Source organism: Hemiscyllium ocellatum, chromosome 1 (genome assembly GCF_020745735.1).
Source record: "Hemiscyllium ocellatum isolate sHemOce1 chromosome 1, sHemOce1.pat.X.cur, whole genome shotgun sequence".
NCBI classification, from domain to species: Eukaryota; Metazoa; Chordata; class Chondrichthyes; order Orectolobiformes; family Hemiscylliidae; genus Hemiscyllium; species Hemiscyllium ocellatum.
Genome location: NC_083401.1, coordinates 35,138,052 through 35,154,249, shown reverse-complemented (window position 1 = coordinate 35,154,249; position 16,198 = coordinate 35,138,052). Strand labels below are relative to the sequence as shown.

The window sequence follows — 16,198 nt, the reverse complement described above, 5'->3', positions numbered from 1 at the left end:
CAAAATTCCAGTAGACGTGTTAAGCATGATTCTTTTTGCAAACCCATGCTGATTCTGTCCGATCCTCTGTTTACCAAATGCAAGCTGTTAATCTTTTATAGTGGACTCTAGCATTTTTCCTAGTATGGATATAGGACTTAACTGGTCAATGGTTCCATGTTTTCTCGACCTTTTCAAAAATGGGGTGACATTAGCTGAATTTCGTAAGAACAGTTCCACAGTGACTAGAATGTTGAAAGGTGAACACCAGTGTGTCCACTATTTCTAAGGCCACTTGTTCAGATATCTGTGCTGTAGGTTATCAGGCCCTGGGGATTTATTGGCCTTTAATTCCACAATGCCATTTCCCTACAAATTACTGATGTCCTTCCCCTTACTAAACTGTATGTTGTCCAATATTTTAGAAACGTTACTTGGGCCTTCCTCTGAAGGCAGAACCAAAGCATGAATTTAATCAGTCTGCCATCTTTGTTCCCCATTGTGTAACTTGCTCTATTTCTGATTGTAAAGACATTTGTCACATTTGTCTTCAGTAATCTTTCCTCTTTGTAAAAGCTTTTATGGGTATGCAGCCAGCTTGTATTCTGAAAGCTTGCTGTTTTCCCCCCCTTTGTCCTCCTTTGCTGAAATCTAAATTGATCCCAGTCTGCATTTTTGACCAGTTTGTTTCCCTCCTTTGGATCTAATAATATCCTTAATTTTCCCCCTCAGCCAGTCAGGCCACCATTTCTGTTTTGATTTTTGTCAGTCAGGAATGAACAACTGTTGCACTTTCCATGTTCTCTTAGTATTAAGTACATGCCAACTATCTGCAATTCCCAAGTGTGATGAATCTTCCTACTTGTTTGGATCAGGGCAATTCTAACAACATTCAAGAAACTTGCAGCTTGCTTGATTTGCACCACAATGACGAACATCACTCAGCAAGCAATATGTGCCATCTGCAAGGTGCCAAAATTCACTAAGGTTCCTTAGCATCTTTCAAATTCAAGTGTTACCATCTTAAAGGGCAAGGGCAACCGATACATGGGAGCACCACTTGCAACTTTCCCTCCAAGCCTCTTGCCATTGAGACTGGATGATATACTTTCTTTCCTTCAGTGTTGCTGTGTCAGAGTCCTAGAACTTCCTTCCTTAACAGCATTGTGGATGTACCTACACCACACATCGACTAATAGTTATTCAGGAAGGTTCCTCACCACTACCACACAGCATCTAGGGATGAGCAGCATATGCTGGCCCAGCCAATGAAGCCCACGACCCTTGATTGGTCACTAACACTTTCTATTCAAATGGACCTCCAGTCCTTGTTTGATTCGCAATAAGTGTAATGTGGAAAACATAATATTTTAGTCTCGTGACAAATTTTTTTTGCTACAGGGGTAAAATGTTTTACTGGAATTGTACAGAGCCTTGGTGAGTCTGCATTTGCAATATTGTGTATAGTTTTTCTCCTTATCTAGGGAGAGATATACTTGTCATGTATACCAGGCTAGTTAGAGATGGCAGAATTGTCTTGATGACATCTGCGAGGTGATCTTATTGAAACTTAAAAAAATTACTTCCAAAACTTACAAAGATACTGAAATTTTTAACAGGGCCTGGGAGGGTGCTTATTTCCCTTGGTTGAAGTATGGAACCAGAATAGAAGGTAAGTAATTTAAGACTGAAACACTAAATCTTAATCATTCAAAGGGTGGATCTTTGGAATTCTCTACTCCAGAAGACAGTGAAAACTCGATCATTGAACATGTTCAAGACAAATTGATAAATTCCTGAAGACTGGAAAGCAACTTTGAGGCGGATGATCAACCTCAATTATGCTAATGAAGCTGCAAAAGTAAAGTTAGCGTTTTTGATGCACCAGCTGGTTTCATAAGTTTCTACCCTATTGTTAGAATACTGAGTGGACACTGAAACTCTTGACATGTACCTGTTTTTTTGTTTTTGCTATTATTTACTATTTATGCTACTTAACTATGTGATCTGCCTGTATTGCTTGCAAGGCAAAGCTTTTCACTGTGCCTTGGTACACGTGACAATCAATGCAAAAAGATGATTTGAGATTGTCCCCTAGCTTCACACTAAACGACCAGGGAAACAGCCAACTTTTTCTCCCCTTTTAAAAATTATGTAAGTTTTAATAAGATTGGGCCTCATTTTTCAAACCTGAGGCCCAGTGTCCTGAGACTCTTAAGACATTTCAGGATACATAGAATAAACTTCATCCACTTTGATAAATTTTTGTATTACCAGCTCTTATGACTAATCTTCCTGTTTGGTTAGCTTAGGCACCAATTTAGCACATCAGATAGAATTGTGGTTTGTGGCTTGACATTACACAAGGAGATGAGGCTGCTTTAGGTTGTCAGCTGGCATTGACTATGTGGTGCAGTGGTCCAAAACTATAATGAGCTCAGTTCACACAATTCTGAAGTATGTTATAAAATTGGAAGAATTGTGCGGAATTGTAAACAGATCATTGTGATTGTTTGATAGCCTAACTCAATTTGTCCAACTTGCCTGTTTTCTCCTCTGCTCCCTGAATCTTTTCCTTTTCAGGTACACCTTCATGTCTTTGGAAAGTTAATTAGTTGGATCACTAATGTTACTTTCACTTGAATGTCCTGAGTAGTTTCAGGGCAATTATCTGAACTTAATGCTGGCTTGTCAAATTATACTTTTCTCATTGCATTATAGGGTCTCTTCATAGTTCAGCCACGCAGTAAGACATCACTATTCTGCATTTCAACCAATTGATGCTGCATTGTTTCAGTAAATCCTATGGAGATGTTGACTGTGGTTAATTCTCTCACCCTGCTTTTGGGCTTAACCAGTACCAAGATATTTATGTAGTTTGAGTACGGAAGACCTTTTCAACTTAGTTGACCTTGTTTCTCCTGCAACTGATCCACTAAACTTAAACATGAAAAATGCTGAATTGGCATTGTTTTGTAACTATGAGCAAGAATTACCTAGAGAATTTTGTTCCACAGAATGTTAAGGTTGAATACAGATTTGCAGTCACAATTGCTGAACAGTAAGATTACATTTAAAAGTAGTGGTTAGTGGAAAATTACTGAAATAAGCAATTTTGGTTAGCTGAACTAATCTTCTGTCTGTTGATTTGAAATTGAATTTCCTGAAAAAGCTATCTTCAGGATCTTTTGACTTTCTATATAGAACCTTTTGAAAAGGCTTTTTTATTTGAGCCTTCACTTGAGGCTTTGTAAAATTAAATTATATGGTTTGTTTACTTTGTGGCAGCTGCATTTAGTTTTGCAAAATCTTTTTTAAAGATAAATTCCCACATACTTTATGCAGCGATCTTTACTATTTGAAGAACTTCGTCAAATATGATTACTTGGTACCATTTGAGATTTGAAGAGCAGGTAGAGGCTGAAAGTCAGTTTAAGATTTTTCATTTCTGATGTCAGTGTTTTAAACAGCTAAATTGGTTGGAGGTATTAAATGCAAGCTAAGTATATCGTAAACCTTTGTAGGCTTAACACATGGTAGCAGTGTTCTTGTGTATATTTTCTTTGTCAATACAAATAAAGCTTTGTAACACCTATAAACACCATATTGTATGGCACATCTGTAAGTATCAGTATGTTTAGTCAAAATGTATTTAGTGAATGTTTTTATTTCTGATTTGGTACAGGAATAAGTGCATGCAATAAAAATGGACTTAGGCATTTGCTGTAGCTTAATTTTAATTTTTTTACTTGAATCTTTCATTTAGATTTAATATGAACATTGTGACCTTGGAGACTCTGCCTGATAATGAAAGTGTGCTGGAGAAATTTAGGGAGTTCAGAAGGACTATTTGGAAGTTTCTCCACATTGTTATAATTTGAGGCTTCCAGCCTCGCAGTATCTCGCTTTTAATGTTGAATAAGCTGTGGCACAACGATTTAGGATTTTCTGCTTTGACTGAATTTTTGACTGTCTTGCATGTCAGCGATAGATGAGTAGTTACTAATTTGAAAGGGACAAAGGTCCATCTTTAAACAGTTTTAAACTGCATGATGTACTCTGTATTGAAGTTTCCTATCATTTCTCTATACGGTTATAATAAAATGAATGCTACTTTGCACTTTATAGTGGCCTAATAGCAACAATACAAGGTTTTGAATACAGAATTTAATTAAGTAATGTTTAATGAGTATAATTGCATTTGAAACATTTGTGTCCATTTTACGTAACTCTCTGCCAAGTATATTTGGATATTTAGTTGTAAGACAAATCCACAAATGTGGATGCAGCTGAGTTTAATGTTATGTTCAAAATTTTAAGTTAATTTAGGCTTTTGTTCTTGTCTGGAAAGACTGACTGAATTCAAGTTTAAACTCATGGAAATATTACTTTAAAGAATATTTTTTACTTTCAGTGAATAGATCTCTTGGATGTGTATGTATTCATTTTGGACAATGAATGTGTCTGTTCAAAGGTATAGGAGCTTAAGTTTGAGTACTTGAGATTTGCAAAAAATATTTTTACTGGAATCATTTGTGAAGGAATGGCAACATGTTAGATATGAAGAGAGGCTGTGGGTAATGAGTAACATAGGCATCAGTTAATTAATTGGTACAGGAACTCTGCTTTGTTATTATTGTAACTAAATTTAATTAATATTCAGTTTAAGAATTTTGGCTGAACTGTGGTTTTATCACATCTTCCCTAATGTAGTCAATAGTGAATTGAAAGTTTCAAATACCTTTAGTCAGAATCAAAATCATTTGATCAAATATCTGTCCATAATGGGAGACAAGTATATAAACAGTTTAGGGAATATATTTTTCCGTGGCTAGATTTGAGCATCAAATTTCCTTGCCACATGTGGACACCAATGATTTGGATCGCATTCATAACTGGAACAGATTGAAAAGAAAGATACTGGGTTAACTTTCTTATTTTCCTAAATCTGAAATTTGAATTTAATCTCGGTCATGTTCTACAACTACCATCAATTGTAAAAATCCATCAGTATTGTCCCTTTTTTTTCAGGAATCTACAATCTCTATCCGGTCTGGCTTTTGTGTGACTTCAAGCCTCACCCTAGTTTATCTATCCTCTGAAACCGCCTAAAATCACATTGTGCAAAGACAATTAAGACTGAGCAACAGATGCTGATCTTGCAAGCAATTTCCACATCCCATAAAGCAAATAAACAGCCTACATGGAATCTTCCTCATAGTACAGAAACATGAAGTTAGTTTCTTGATTTCCAAATGAGCTTATGCGTGAGTTTCTTTAAAGGCTAATGTTTTCATGTGAAGGCCCAATGGGTACATCTTGCACTGCTCAAGTTGAGTGCTGGTTAGGCAGCTTTCTGTTCTTCTGGCTGGTAGAATTGTCACTCTTGGTTTTGACTGACTGCTGGATTCTCTTGCGCAATGTTACGGTCATTACTCCTGCCCGACTAGTTTGGTGTGTGATAACAAGCTACAGTGGCTCCTATTATGCTGACAGTTGATGCTGTGGTGATTGAGATACAATTTTGTAATGATGGGTGGCTGTTTACACTTTTCTTTATCAAGTTTTAACATTACAAGCTCTGCATTTGGGGTGATTTAAACTGGGTACTGTGCAAATTATGGGCTGTGAATTCTGCAACCAGTTTTGGATCGCCTTTCAAGGGAGAGCACCTTCTCCATGGTCTCACATAATTTTAGTAACTCGGGAAGTATGTTCTGACATGATTCTTCTAGAAAGACCTCAGGTAGCCATCCTGGGTGAAAGTAAATTGACTATGTCCTGTTTCTTTTTAACAAGTCACATCTCCATTTTTTTTGCACACTCAGGCATAACAATAGGCTGATGTGTTTACCTTGTACTGTAGCTACCTACCTAAACATGAAGCATGCTGTGCAGGGAGGAAAGTCTACTGCCTTATGCATATGCAGCTTCCATCAACTTTTGAAAATTTTTAAAGTGCCATCCAGGCTTCTTACAGATAGTGACTTCTGGTGCGTAAACACTCGAGCAAACCTGCAGTAGTATGACTGCTTAAACTATAAAGCTCAACCAAAATCCTGAAGCTCACTGCTATGGAATGGGTATAAAGTGAGTAAGCACTTAAATTTGTGGTTTTTTGTTTGAAGAAGTACAGTTAACACTTAAGTGAAAGAACTGCTCCATAGATTTGTTTCCTTTTGAAGATTCTAGTTCCTACTCCATAAAAATGAAACTATGTACTTAAGTACTGGATTCAGTTTGAGTAGTTCTGTTTTGCATTTCGATCTTAGTGGTATCCTTTTTGAGTGTCATGATTAGGTTCAACCAGCACTGAGACTGTAGCTTGAAAAAAGTTTTGTGGGATTGTTTGCTTGCTCTAAACACTTTTTCCTGTTTAGGATATGATGGGGATTGATGGTACTGTGGAGATGGGTGAAGAAAGTGATGAGCTTACACATTGGTCTATCTGTCATGGCAGCAAAGTTGGAATAGTTTCCTAACCCTAATTTTCAGTCTTTTAAAATAAAAAAAAATTGGAATGAAACCATTATTTTATTGTTGGATTTATGATTTGTTGAAATTGATTTTGACAGATGATTAAATGTACCAAAGGAAATGTTGGCTCGTGAGCACTGAACTACCATGGAGGTCTGTGAATGATAACAGAGATGCAGCACGGCAACCAGGGAATGCATGGGGATTATTGAAACAGCACATAAAGGACGTCCAATGCTCGTTAGTGTGAGCAGTGGAAAAGGAACAACTACCATGGTAACGCTAATCACAGAAAAATTGCAGAATCAGAGCCTGGAAGACATCACTTGCAAGGCCTACAGTATTAATGTGGTGAGAACTTAATGAACCTTTTTTGGTAAATTTGAGAGACTTGAATATAGCTCTCATCGTCTTTGTTACTGCTGTGGGTTGCATCTTACTATATTTTTCTTGATGCTAATTTTAGGCATAATCGTGATGAAAGCAAATATTGGAAATCCTTTCGTGTCAAACATTTATCATACTTTGAGCTAAATGATAACTAAGCATCAACTGTGCAACATCCCTGCTTCCATCAGTGCTTAATACTTGTGTCCAGTGGTTGAGCAACTAAATTGTTGGCTGATCTTGCAAGTTTTATCATTGTGCAGTACCCTTCCTGAAGGGAATAATGTGCTACCAATGGGGAATGGCAGTTAGTGATTCATCCTATAAAAACTTCCTTGGAAATTATTTTTTCAGGCCATCTTTTCCAAATTTTGAAAGTCTCTTGTCTCTTGTCTTTTCTTCACTAGCTATTTCCATCAAAATAATTATCCAGTGCTTTCTTGAATGCTTCAATATGAAGGCAAGCTGTCTGTTTGCATTGTCTGCCAAACACTTTTACCATCACTGAATGGTGATGCTGCTCCTATCTGAGCAGAAACATATGACCGCCTGTCCAGCTGAGATAAGACTACAATCTGAGAAATTGAGGACATGGCCCTTGTTTAAATGTTGCATGGTGCCAGCTGACACTCCAGTTTTTGCCTTTATGGGGAGTTGTACTTTTTAAAATTGTGTGAAATGATTATCTGTGTTGAACACAAAGTTAGGGGGAGCACACTGATGACATGCTTGTTCCTAGCCGTATTAGTTTGTTTTGTGGCAGATCACATGTCTTATCAACAGATTCATTTGTCTAATATGAACCAATATTGCACTTATTAGGTGTTGTGAACTTTAATATAGTTTGTTGCACAAGTAATGCACATCTGATTATCAAAATACTTTTGAGATGAGATATTGGGTTGCATGTTACCCATAATGGAGCGCATTGTTTCGCATTCGATATGCGCACAGTTGCCCAAAGATTTTTCATGAGCATGTGTATGGCAATCTGGGACACATAGCGGGTCATTTCAATGTCATGTCTTCTCTAGTGGACCTGGGACCTTTGTAGAAGGAAATTGAAACATATCTCCTCAGCTCATAGATTGAAGAGCATAACAACACACAAAAATCTTAAACTATTGAGATCTAATTTCAAAACCATATGATATCACTTGCCAAAAGTGAAATAGGGGAAAAATGGCATTGAAAGCTGAGAAGGAGAGAAAATGCTGGGCCAAAATAATTTTCTTGCTTTTTAAAATTTTCCAAAAATTAAAATCTAAAAGAATATGGCTCTGCGATTTTCACTGCTAGTGTAGTGACTTTATAATCACTATGCCTTGCCACACCATTTTAAAAAACATCACTTTCATTTGAGCGGTCAAATCACAACCTTTTCAGCATGTTTATTGGGTAAATACTGCACCTTCAAACCTTGTGTTTTCATTCCGCATCTCTGAAGTACCAGCATAATCAAAGCTCAAAAGGACAGAGCAGCTTCCTGGATTTCGGTATCTTCTACCATGTGGGCGGCACGGTGGCACAGTGGTTAGCACTGCTGCCTCACAGCGCCTGAGACCCGGGTTCAATTCCCGACTCAGGCGACAGACTGTGTGGAGTTTGCACATTCTCCCCGTGTCTGCGTGGGTTTCCTCCGGGTGCTCCGGTTTCCTCCCACAGTCCAAAGATGTGCGGGTCAGGTGAATTGGCCATGCTAAATTGCCCGTAGTGTTAGGTAAGGGGTAAATGTAGGGGTATGGGTGGGTTGCGCTTCGGCGGGTCGGTGTGGACTTGTTGGGCCGAAGGGCCTGTTTCCACACTAAGTAATCTAATGTGTGCAGGTGGAAAGTTGCAGTTCAATGTACTGTACTAACCATGAGTGCAGGCAGCCTCACTGCAGATCCAACCATAAATTCCTGGGTATTCCTGATGAAGGGCTTTTACCTGAAACGTCAATTTTCCTTCTCCTCCAATGCTGCCTGAACTGCTGTGCTTTTCCAGCACCAATCTGTTCCAGAATCTGGTTTCCAGCATCTGCAGTCATTGTTTTTGTCTTATTGAGCAAATGTTGCCTTAAAATGCAAATTTACAAAACCAAAATCCTCAACTCTTTTTAAGCTGACACCCGGAATGGCAGAATTGTATACGAAGAAATTGGATTGGTTAGGTCTTCATTTATTCACTGAATTTAAGAATGAGAGGGGGATATCTTGAGAGAAGATAAAATTTTAATATGACTAGATACAATAAAATGCAGGAAGGAGTCTAGAACTTGGAGTCAATCGTATATGGGGTAGGCCATTTAGGACTGAATGCAGGAAAAACTTCTTTACCCAGAGGTGGTGAGCCTGTGGAATTCTCTGCCACAGAAAGCAATTGAGATCAAGTTATAGTTAGGCAGGACAGAATATCAAAGCATAAAAAGATTTTTAACACTTTGATTCTTTACCTCATCTATTAGTTGTGCATGAAACTTGTTTTCAATTTCTTAGATGTGGTCAGTGTGAATTATTGTGGTGTTATCTCACCCCACCAAGTTAAAATTTGTACCCATCTCTTCAGTCAGGTTTCTTAAGTGTATACGGTGTCTCAATCAAAATTACAAATTATAACATTTGACTTCATCTGAGTATTATGACACTTGTCCATTGCCTTTCACAATAACTGAAAATAAGTTCAATTCTGTAATGCCATTCATGATGCATTAAGGCATTTTACAACGAAAAAAGTTTGTTTGCAAGGTTAGTCACTGTGGTAATGTGGATAACCTGGTTACCAATTTTGCTGACAGGAAGGCTTCAGCTGATCAAGTCCAGCTAATTTTTTTTGTGAAAGTGCTATTGTATTAGATAATTAGGTCAGCATGTTAAGTAGAATTCCCTGATCTTTGAAATAGTGTATTTATATTGACAGAAGTGTGCATGTGCGCCTCTTTGTCCCACCCAAAAAAACGATGGCACTTCTGACAATACGACACTTCCTCAATTCAGCACTTGCTATCAGCCAAGATTTTGTCCATAAGATTCCCACATGGAACTGAAATGCTCATGCTATCCACACCATTTTCCTTCTCTGTGTACCGTTAAATAGGATTATCTTCTCTTATCATAATCCAGTCAGAGCCATGTTATCCCTAGTAGTGGTTCTCTCCCTGCCCTCTGGAGTGCCTCAAGCAAGTAAACTTCTTTAACCAAAGTTATTCTATTCTTGGTAATGTTACACTGTAATGGGTATAATCCAATGAGAATTCAAAAGTAGCCTTACTTTTTTGCATTTCAAGCACAGAAGTACAAGTCACTTAATAATTAGTGGTCTGTTGGGTCAGAGTTTGTGCTGCAGTATTGGCCAGTTTCAGGATGAAGTAATAATTAAAACCACCTTGTTGCATTGTGAATCATTTGATAACACCATGGGGCAATGGTTAGTTCTGCAAAGGAAACATCAGTTTATTTTATTTTTAATTGTCAGCATTGAAACAGAAACAAGCTGACTTATAATTAAAGGTTTCGCTAAACTGAATAGTAATTGCATGGAACAGTAGTGAAACTGTCTAAGATTAGAAGAAAATGGAGTAATGCTGCTGAACAGCTGCAGTGAGGAAAACTAAAGTTTTATATAAAGCAGTTACATTATCCATATATGGTTTTAATTTTTGCTTCTACATAATTAGGTAATGTACATTTTACAGATAGCTGTGTGGAGAGTGAGCAATTAGAAACTGGTTGGTTGGTATTCAGTTTAATGTACTTTGACAATGTAAATCTTCAGACTTCAAGCTTAGAGTTGTCCCCCAGTGCTCAGTAAATCACCAAATTGCATCTCAAGTGCATATTTAAATACTTCTACTGCACTTAATAAATTTGCTTTATTTCATTTAAGGACCTCATTGATTTCAGTAAAAGTAAACTTTAGCCAATGTTTTCCTCATTTACATGTCCTTTGGTGATATGATCCTCTGATTAATTCACCCTTCACATGCATGCACAACATCCAGTTCTGTTTTTTCACAATTTCATAATCTGTTACCTCTGTCAGCCTGCTTGCCTGATAACTAGTCTTTGAATGAGTCACATTTCCTCTTCCAATTTATATTTAAGGACTGAAGTCAACTAACTTTGTTTTGGGCTCTCTCCTAAATCCATATCTTTGTCTCTGATTTTTTTCCTTCCTAGTAACTGTTAGTTTTAGCGAAACTGTTTGGAATCTGTGACCATGGTGAGTTTTTAATTCCTGTAGCTGCTTTAATGAAGATGTGCATCGTTGTGCTTTTGGCTTTGATTTTATTGTTGTAAGTAGTGAAAAGGTTTTTGTTTTGTGAGCAGTATAGACAGATCATAATGTAGAAGGACACATAGGTAATAGGATGTTTAGACAGCTATGTGCCTTTAGTTCAGACTCTACTGTTGAAACTTTCATTCTTGTCTTTGTCACCTTCAGATGTGACTGTACTCAGACTTCCCTGGTTAGCCTGTCATCCCTTCATACTCCATAAACTTCAAATCCATAAACTCAACTCCTCTACTTTTATCAATCCATTTCCACCCACAATCAACACTGGCTCCCAATCTCCTAACCTAAAATTTCAAGGGTTTTTGTCTTAAAATTGCCCCGAGGCCTTACTTTCTAATTCTAAGCCACCTACTTGTGCATATCCTATTTATATTTCACGAAAGTACTCCTTTACCCCAACATTGGCCATTTTTTTAGTCCTTTACACCAATGTTGGTCATATTTTATCCCAGCATGTCCCAACCTCTGGACAAGCCCCATCACCTTTCCACTTCTTAGTTGTTAAGATCTTCCTTGAAACCCATCTTTGCTTCACCTCAAGTCCCACCCTCCTAATATTATCATGTCTTGACAATCATGCTTTTTTCTTCTTCCACTCCAAAGTGCCTTATGACTCATGTTTTCTGTTAAAAGCACTATACAAATATAAGCTGCTGTCACAGTTGGCTCTTTCACAACAGTGACCTGTTACAACCAATTTATATTTGCTCAAAAGTGTAATGCATTCTCAAAAAAATTAGCCCCATTTGTTCTGTATCTGAAAGAATCTGAAAACAGCATTGTTGCACCAGATTATAGGAACGCATTTCTGGAATTGCCTTTCTACCTAAAAGAGCAAACTTGAAAGAACTAGCTTGCACTGTTCATATTAATGAGGTGTGGTACCTGTAAGAGGTGCAGCTGCTGAAACTCAGCACAATCAGCTTTTTTTTGTGTGGGATTAAAGGAGAGTCAAATGTCAGTTTTTGGTTTTGTACTGTAAGATCCTTGCTGCGGATTGGGAGATGCTTCTGTCTGTTTGATGGATTTGTATTTGTGATTTTTTTGGTAAAGATTATATTGCGTGCACTTTTAATTTGTTCAATTTGAATGTTCTATTCATCATGGATATTTGATTCATGTCAGGAAACATTATGTAATGCTCAGCTGATCTCTGGATATGTCAAGGCTGGCCAGGGTATATTTATTGCTTGTTCTGGAGAATCTTGACAAGGTCATGGTGAGCTGCTTTCTCTGACTCCTGCAGTGAGTTTTGAGAAGTCTTGTGGTTCAGGTTGAGGTTGTGTGTGTAGGTTTACTCACTGAGCTGGAAGGTTCATTTCCAGATGCTTCGTCACCCTACTAGGTAACATCTTCAGTGGACCTCGCCTGGAGGCCCATTGAAGATGTTACCTAGTAGGGTGACGAAACATCTGGAAATGAACCTTCCAGCTCTGTGAGCAAACCGACACCCATTCCTGCAGTCCCTGTGGTGGCGTGCTCTCACTCTAGGTTGTGATTTGTAGGATATTATTGTGCCATATTAAAAGAATAGTGAGATACATGAAAGTCAGGAATGAGAGAGACTTTGGCAATGCTTTCAAGTTCTTGATGTTACCAGAACATTTCACCACAGGGTTAGTGAGAGCAACAAGCTACAATTGAAGTAACCTAGGTGAGATTCTGGAGATGTCTTTTGCTAGGTGATTTGTAGGGACTGATTGGCATGAAAGGCACTTATTCAGCAGTCACCAGAACATTGAGCTCATCTAGCAGAACCACTTTGTTCCACATCATTTTTGCAGCCTTCATCTAGACATGGAGCAGCTGAACTACATCTCTAAGTTGGACACATTTGACGATGCTGAGGTATTTGTGTGTGATTTTTCTTGGCAAATTGAATGTTTGTTGATTAAAGCTATATTTGGACACATGCAATTGATAAAAGACCGAGCTAATGTGGTGTGTCATAAGCCATCTTATGTTGCAATTTTGGCACAGTTGATGCTGTGAATTCACTTAGGTTTAACAATACCATCATGTTTGTGCCCACTATGATTAAACAAACCCCAGCAAAATGTGAGCTTACATTGCTGTTGGATCTGAAGAGCGTGATGCCTTTATTACAAGGAGCTGATAACTCTCAGAAGCCGACATATTTGCAGTTGATCATATGCTTGCAGTGTAAAAACATGTAGAAATCAATTCTCAAACTTCTAATGGTGTATTCATTCAACAATTATTTATCATCCCTGCCACCCTGGACCTTATTCCCATTACAAAAATTGTGTTGAAGTATTATTGTCTTTTATTTTGAGTGTGCAGTAAAGCAGTATGCTCCTGACGCACAAACTTACTGCCATCTGTGAAGTGCAATTGCACCTGTGATACTTGCATAATAAATTGTAAATTAGTAGTAAGGTCAGAGAAAAGACAGCTGCAATTGCCATCAATCTGCAAATGTGTGGTAGTAGAGTCCTTTGATTTCAATCAAAAGGAGGCTGGTGAATTATCAAACAAGATTTTGCTACCCATGTATGGAGATGAGACCATTTAAGTCACTGGAAATTCTGACTTGTAAATAAATTTGCAACTGCTGTTTTCTAGAACTTGCAACTAATTTAAAATTTAATATAATAAATTGTTTTGGTCTGCTTGCTTGATTACTGCTTAGATTGATTTTGGGGACAGCAGACCATTTTTGCCACATTTAATTAAGTGGGACACTTGCGCATATGACTGCAAAACACCACCTCGGTTGGTGGTTTGCCTGTTAATGTAGCCTTTGTTAAAACACATTTTTTTAAAATTTAAAACCTGAGGTTATTACACTGCCACTGCAAACTTCACAATGTCTCCAGCATCTATAAATTCAGCAGCTTGCATATATATAGTACCTTTAAACATGCCAAGGTTCCTTTTGAGCCAAAGGAGTGAGTCAGGGAACTAACAACTTTGCTAGAGCACTGAATAAATCATACTGAATTTGTAGTGTTAACTCTGTTTCTCTGTCCCCACATGCTACCATACCTGAGTTTCTCTAGCACTTCCTTGTTTTTATGCCAGAGTTTGGCTTTAAGGATGCACCACTTAGAGGGTGGAACTAGTGTTGATTTGTAATCTTGAAGCATCCACCTCTTTTAGCAGAACAGCAATGCATTATATTTTGTATGGTAGGGCTTTTGTTCTTAGTACATCTCAGACTTACTGTGACTAGTGTCATGTGTTAGTTGCCAGTAATTTTATATAACCAGTAACTTTAGTGATATTTCCTAACCATTTTCTCGTTCTGCTACATTGCAATAAAAAGGAAATAAAGAAGTCCACTGAAAATGTTACCTGGTAGGGTAACAAAATGACTGGAAATGAACCTTGCAGCTCAGTGAGCAAACCCATATCCGAAATCTCAACCTGAGCTACAAATCTTCTCAACTCGCTAGGAATAAACTGTATTCACCTTAACACCGAATATCTTTGTAGCTTAAAGATAATTCTCATTGAACAAGTGACCAGAATTTATTTTTGGGTGTACATCTGTTTTGGTATTAGCAGTATGATTTTTTTTTCGGAGGGGATCACTTTTAACTTGGTATTAAAGTCCATGTCTTGCAACTAGGGGTGTCATGGGGTCTGGAGGAAAACTGCACGTATGTATTTGAAGCCATTTTTGCCCCACTAAAACCTGTGGTTGCAAAGTACGTGATTAACCTGATAATTTTGTTGTTTTCTTTGGTATCGTTGATATAATTTTTAAATCATTGTTCACAAATTTTAACTTGGAGTCCAGAATAGTCATTTATTCCCCCAATGAAAGTCCCATAGACTTCCTAGTTTACTAAAATAGGAAAATATGATTAAGCTGAAAAGAACTATCATTTTTGTCATTTTCAAGTAAGTGATCTGATTGGAATGAGAAGGGACAAGCCAAATATGAAGGATTTTATTGCAGACAGTCTAAAGGAAACTCAGTTGTTTCATCGGCAGCCACAGTATGATTTTTGCTTTATACAGCGAGAAGCTGGTCTGCAGACTTCAGATTAAAATAGATTAGCAATGAGCAAATTCTGCAATGTGGAGTGACTGCATTGTTACGGTGATAATTTAGTAGAAGTTTGCAGAAGTTCAAGTGTGAACTGGTTGGAAGTTTAGAAGCCTGGTTTTAGGGTTTTGACAAATTTGCTGCACAAACATCTTTGCTAAAGCTGACAAATAATATTTTGTTGGCTTGTGGAAATTGAAAGTAGTCAGTGAAAATGGAAGATTAATGTTTGATTTCTTCTCATAAACGTCACTATTGAATAGCAGATAGCCATGTTAATGTGGTGATAAAGAAATTGTTTATTTTTCAAATATTTTCTTGGAATTTACCCAAAACATTTTTGACTGGAGCTCATTGATTTGGTGATGTAAAACTGGACTTTGCCAAAGTCACCAAAATTCTAACACTTACTTTTGGGCAGAGAAATTGCATGCTTGCTTTGTTCAGTGGAATAAACGATGACTTGAAGACTTGAATTCATCAAGTAACCACCCCACTTTTATTCAAGAAGAGAGCTGTTCTTTTATTACACATCTATGCAAAGACATTTTAGAAATTGCAATACGAAATAGATTAACTCTGGGTTATTGTAGACGATGCTTTTAAATATGGCATAGTAACCACCTATGTGCTCTGTGACAACAGGTGTAGTGGTCACCAGCCTAGTAATTCAGAATCCCAAGCCAGTGTTCTGGAGATGTGGGTTTGAATCCCATCATAGCAGGTGCTGATGTTTAAATCCATAAAAATCTGGAATAGAGTTGACCTAACCATGATTGTAAAACCAAATTTATTGATTGTTGGAAAAACCCATTGGCTCCGTAATATCCATTAGGGAAGAAAACCTACTGTCCTTAGTTGTCTGGCCTGCATGTAACTCCAGACTCTCAGCAATAGGTTGACACTTAACTGCTCTTTGGGCAATAAATTCAGGCCCAACCAGCAGGTGCCCATATCCCATGGGTGAATGAAAAGAAACGATTTTTTTCAGTGCCAAAACATTTACTTATCTGACAACCTTGAAGTTGAACTTCTGCACATACAGCTTCTGTCAAGCATTTT

At 37.6% G+C, this 16,198-nt stretch overlaps 1 protein-coding gene across 8 annotated transcripts in view; it reads left to right on the top strand.

Moving 5' to 3' along the window:
- Window positions 1-16,198, top strand: part of LOC132818026 (protein FAM53A-like) — a 109,471-nt gene that overhangs the window by 17,426 nt on the left and 75,847 nt on the right. For 5 of the 8 annotated variants that reach the window (XM_060828640.1, XM_060828648.1, XM_060828665.1 and 2 more), the window contains one exon: window positions 6,555-6,807. In XM_060828640.1, coding sequence (XP_060684623.1) covers window positions 6,655-6,807 — 153 coding nt within the window. In that variant the 5' untranslated portion in view covers window positions 6,555-6,654. Of the gene's footprint in view, window positions 1-1,598; window positions 1,652-5,010; window positions 5,215-6,554; window positions 6,808-16,198 lie in introns of all 8 variants that reach the window. The other 3 variants (XM_060828656.1, XM_060828693.1, XM_060828675.1) reach the window with 3 other exon arrangements.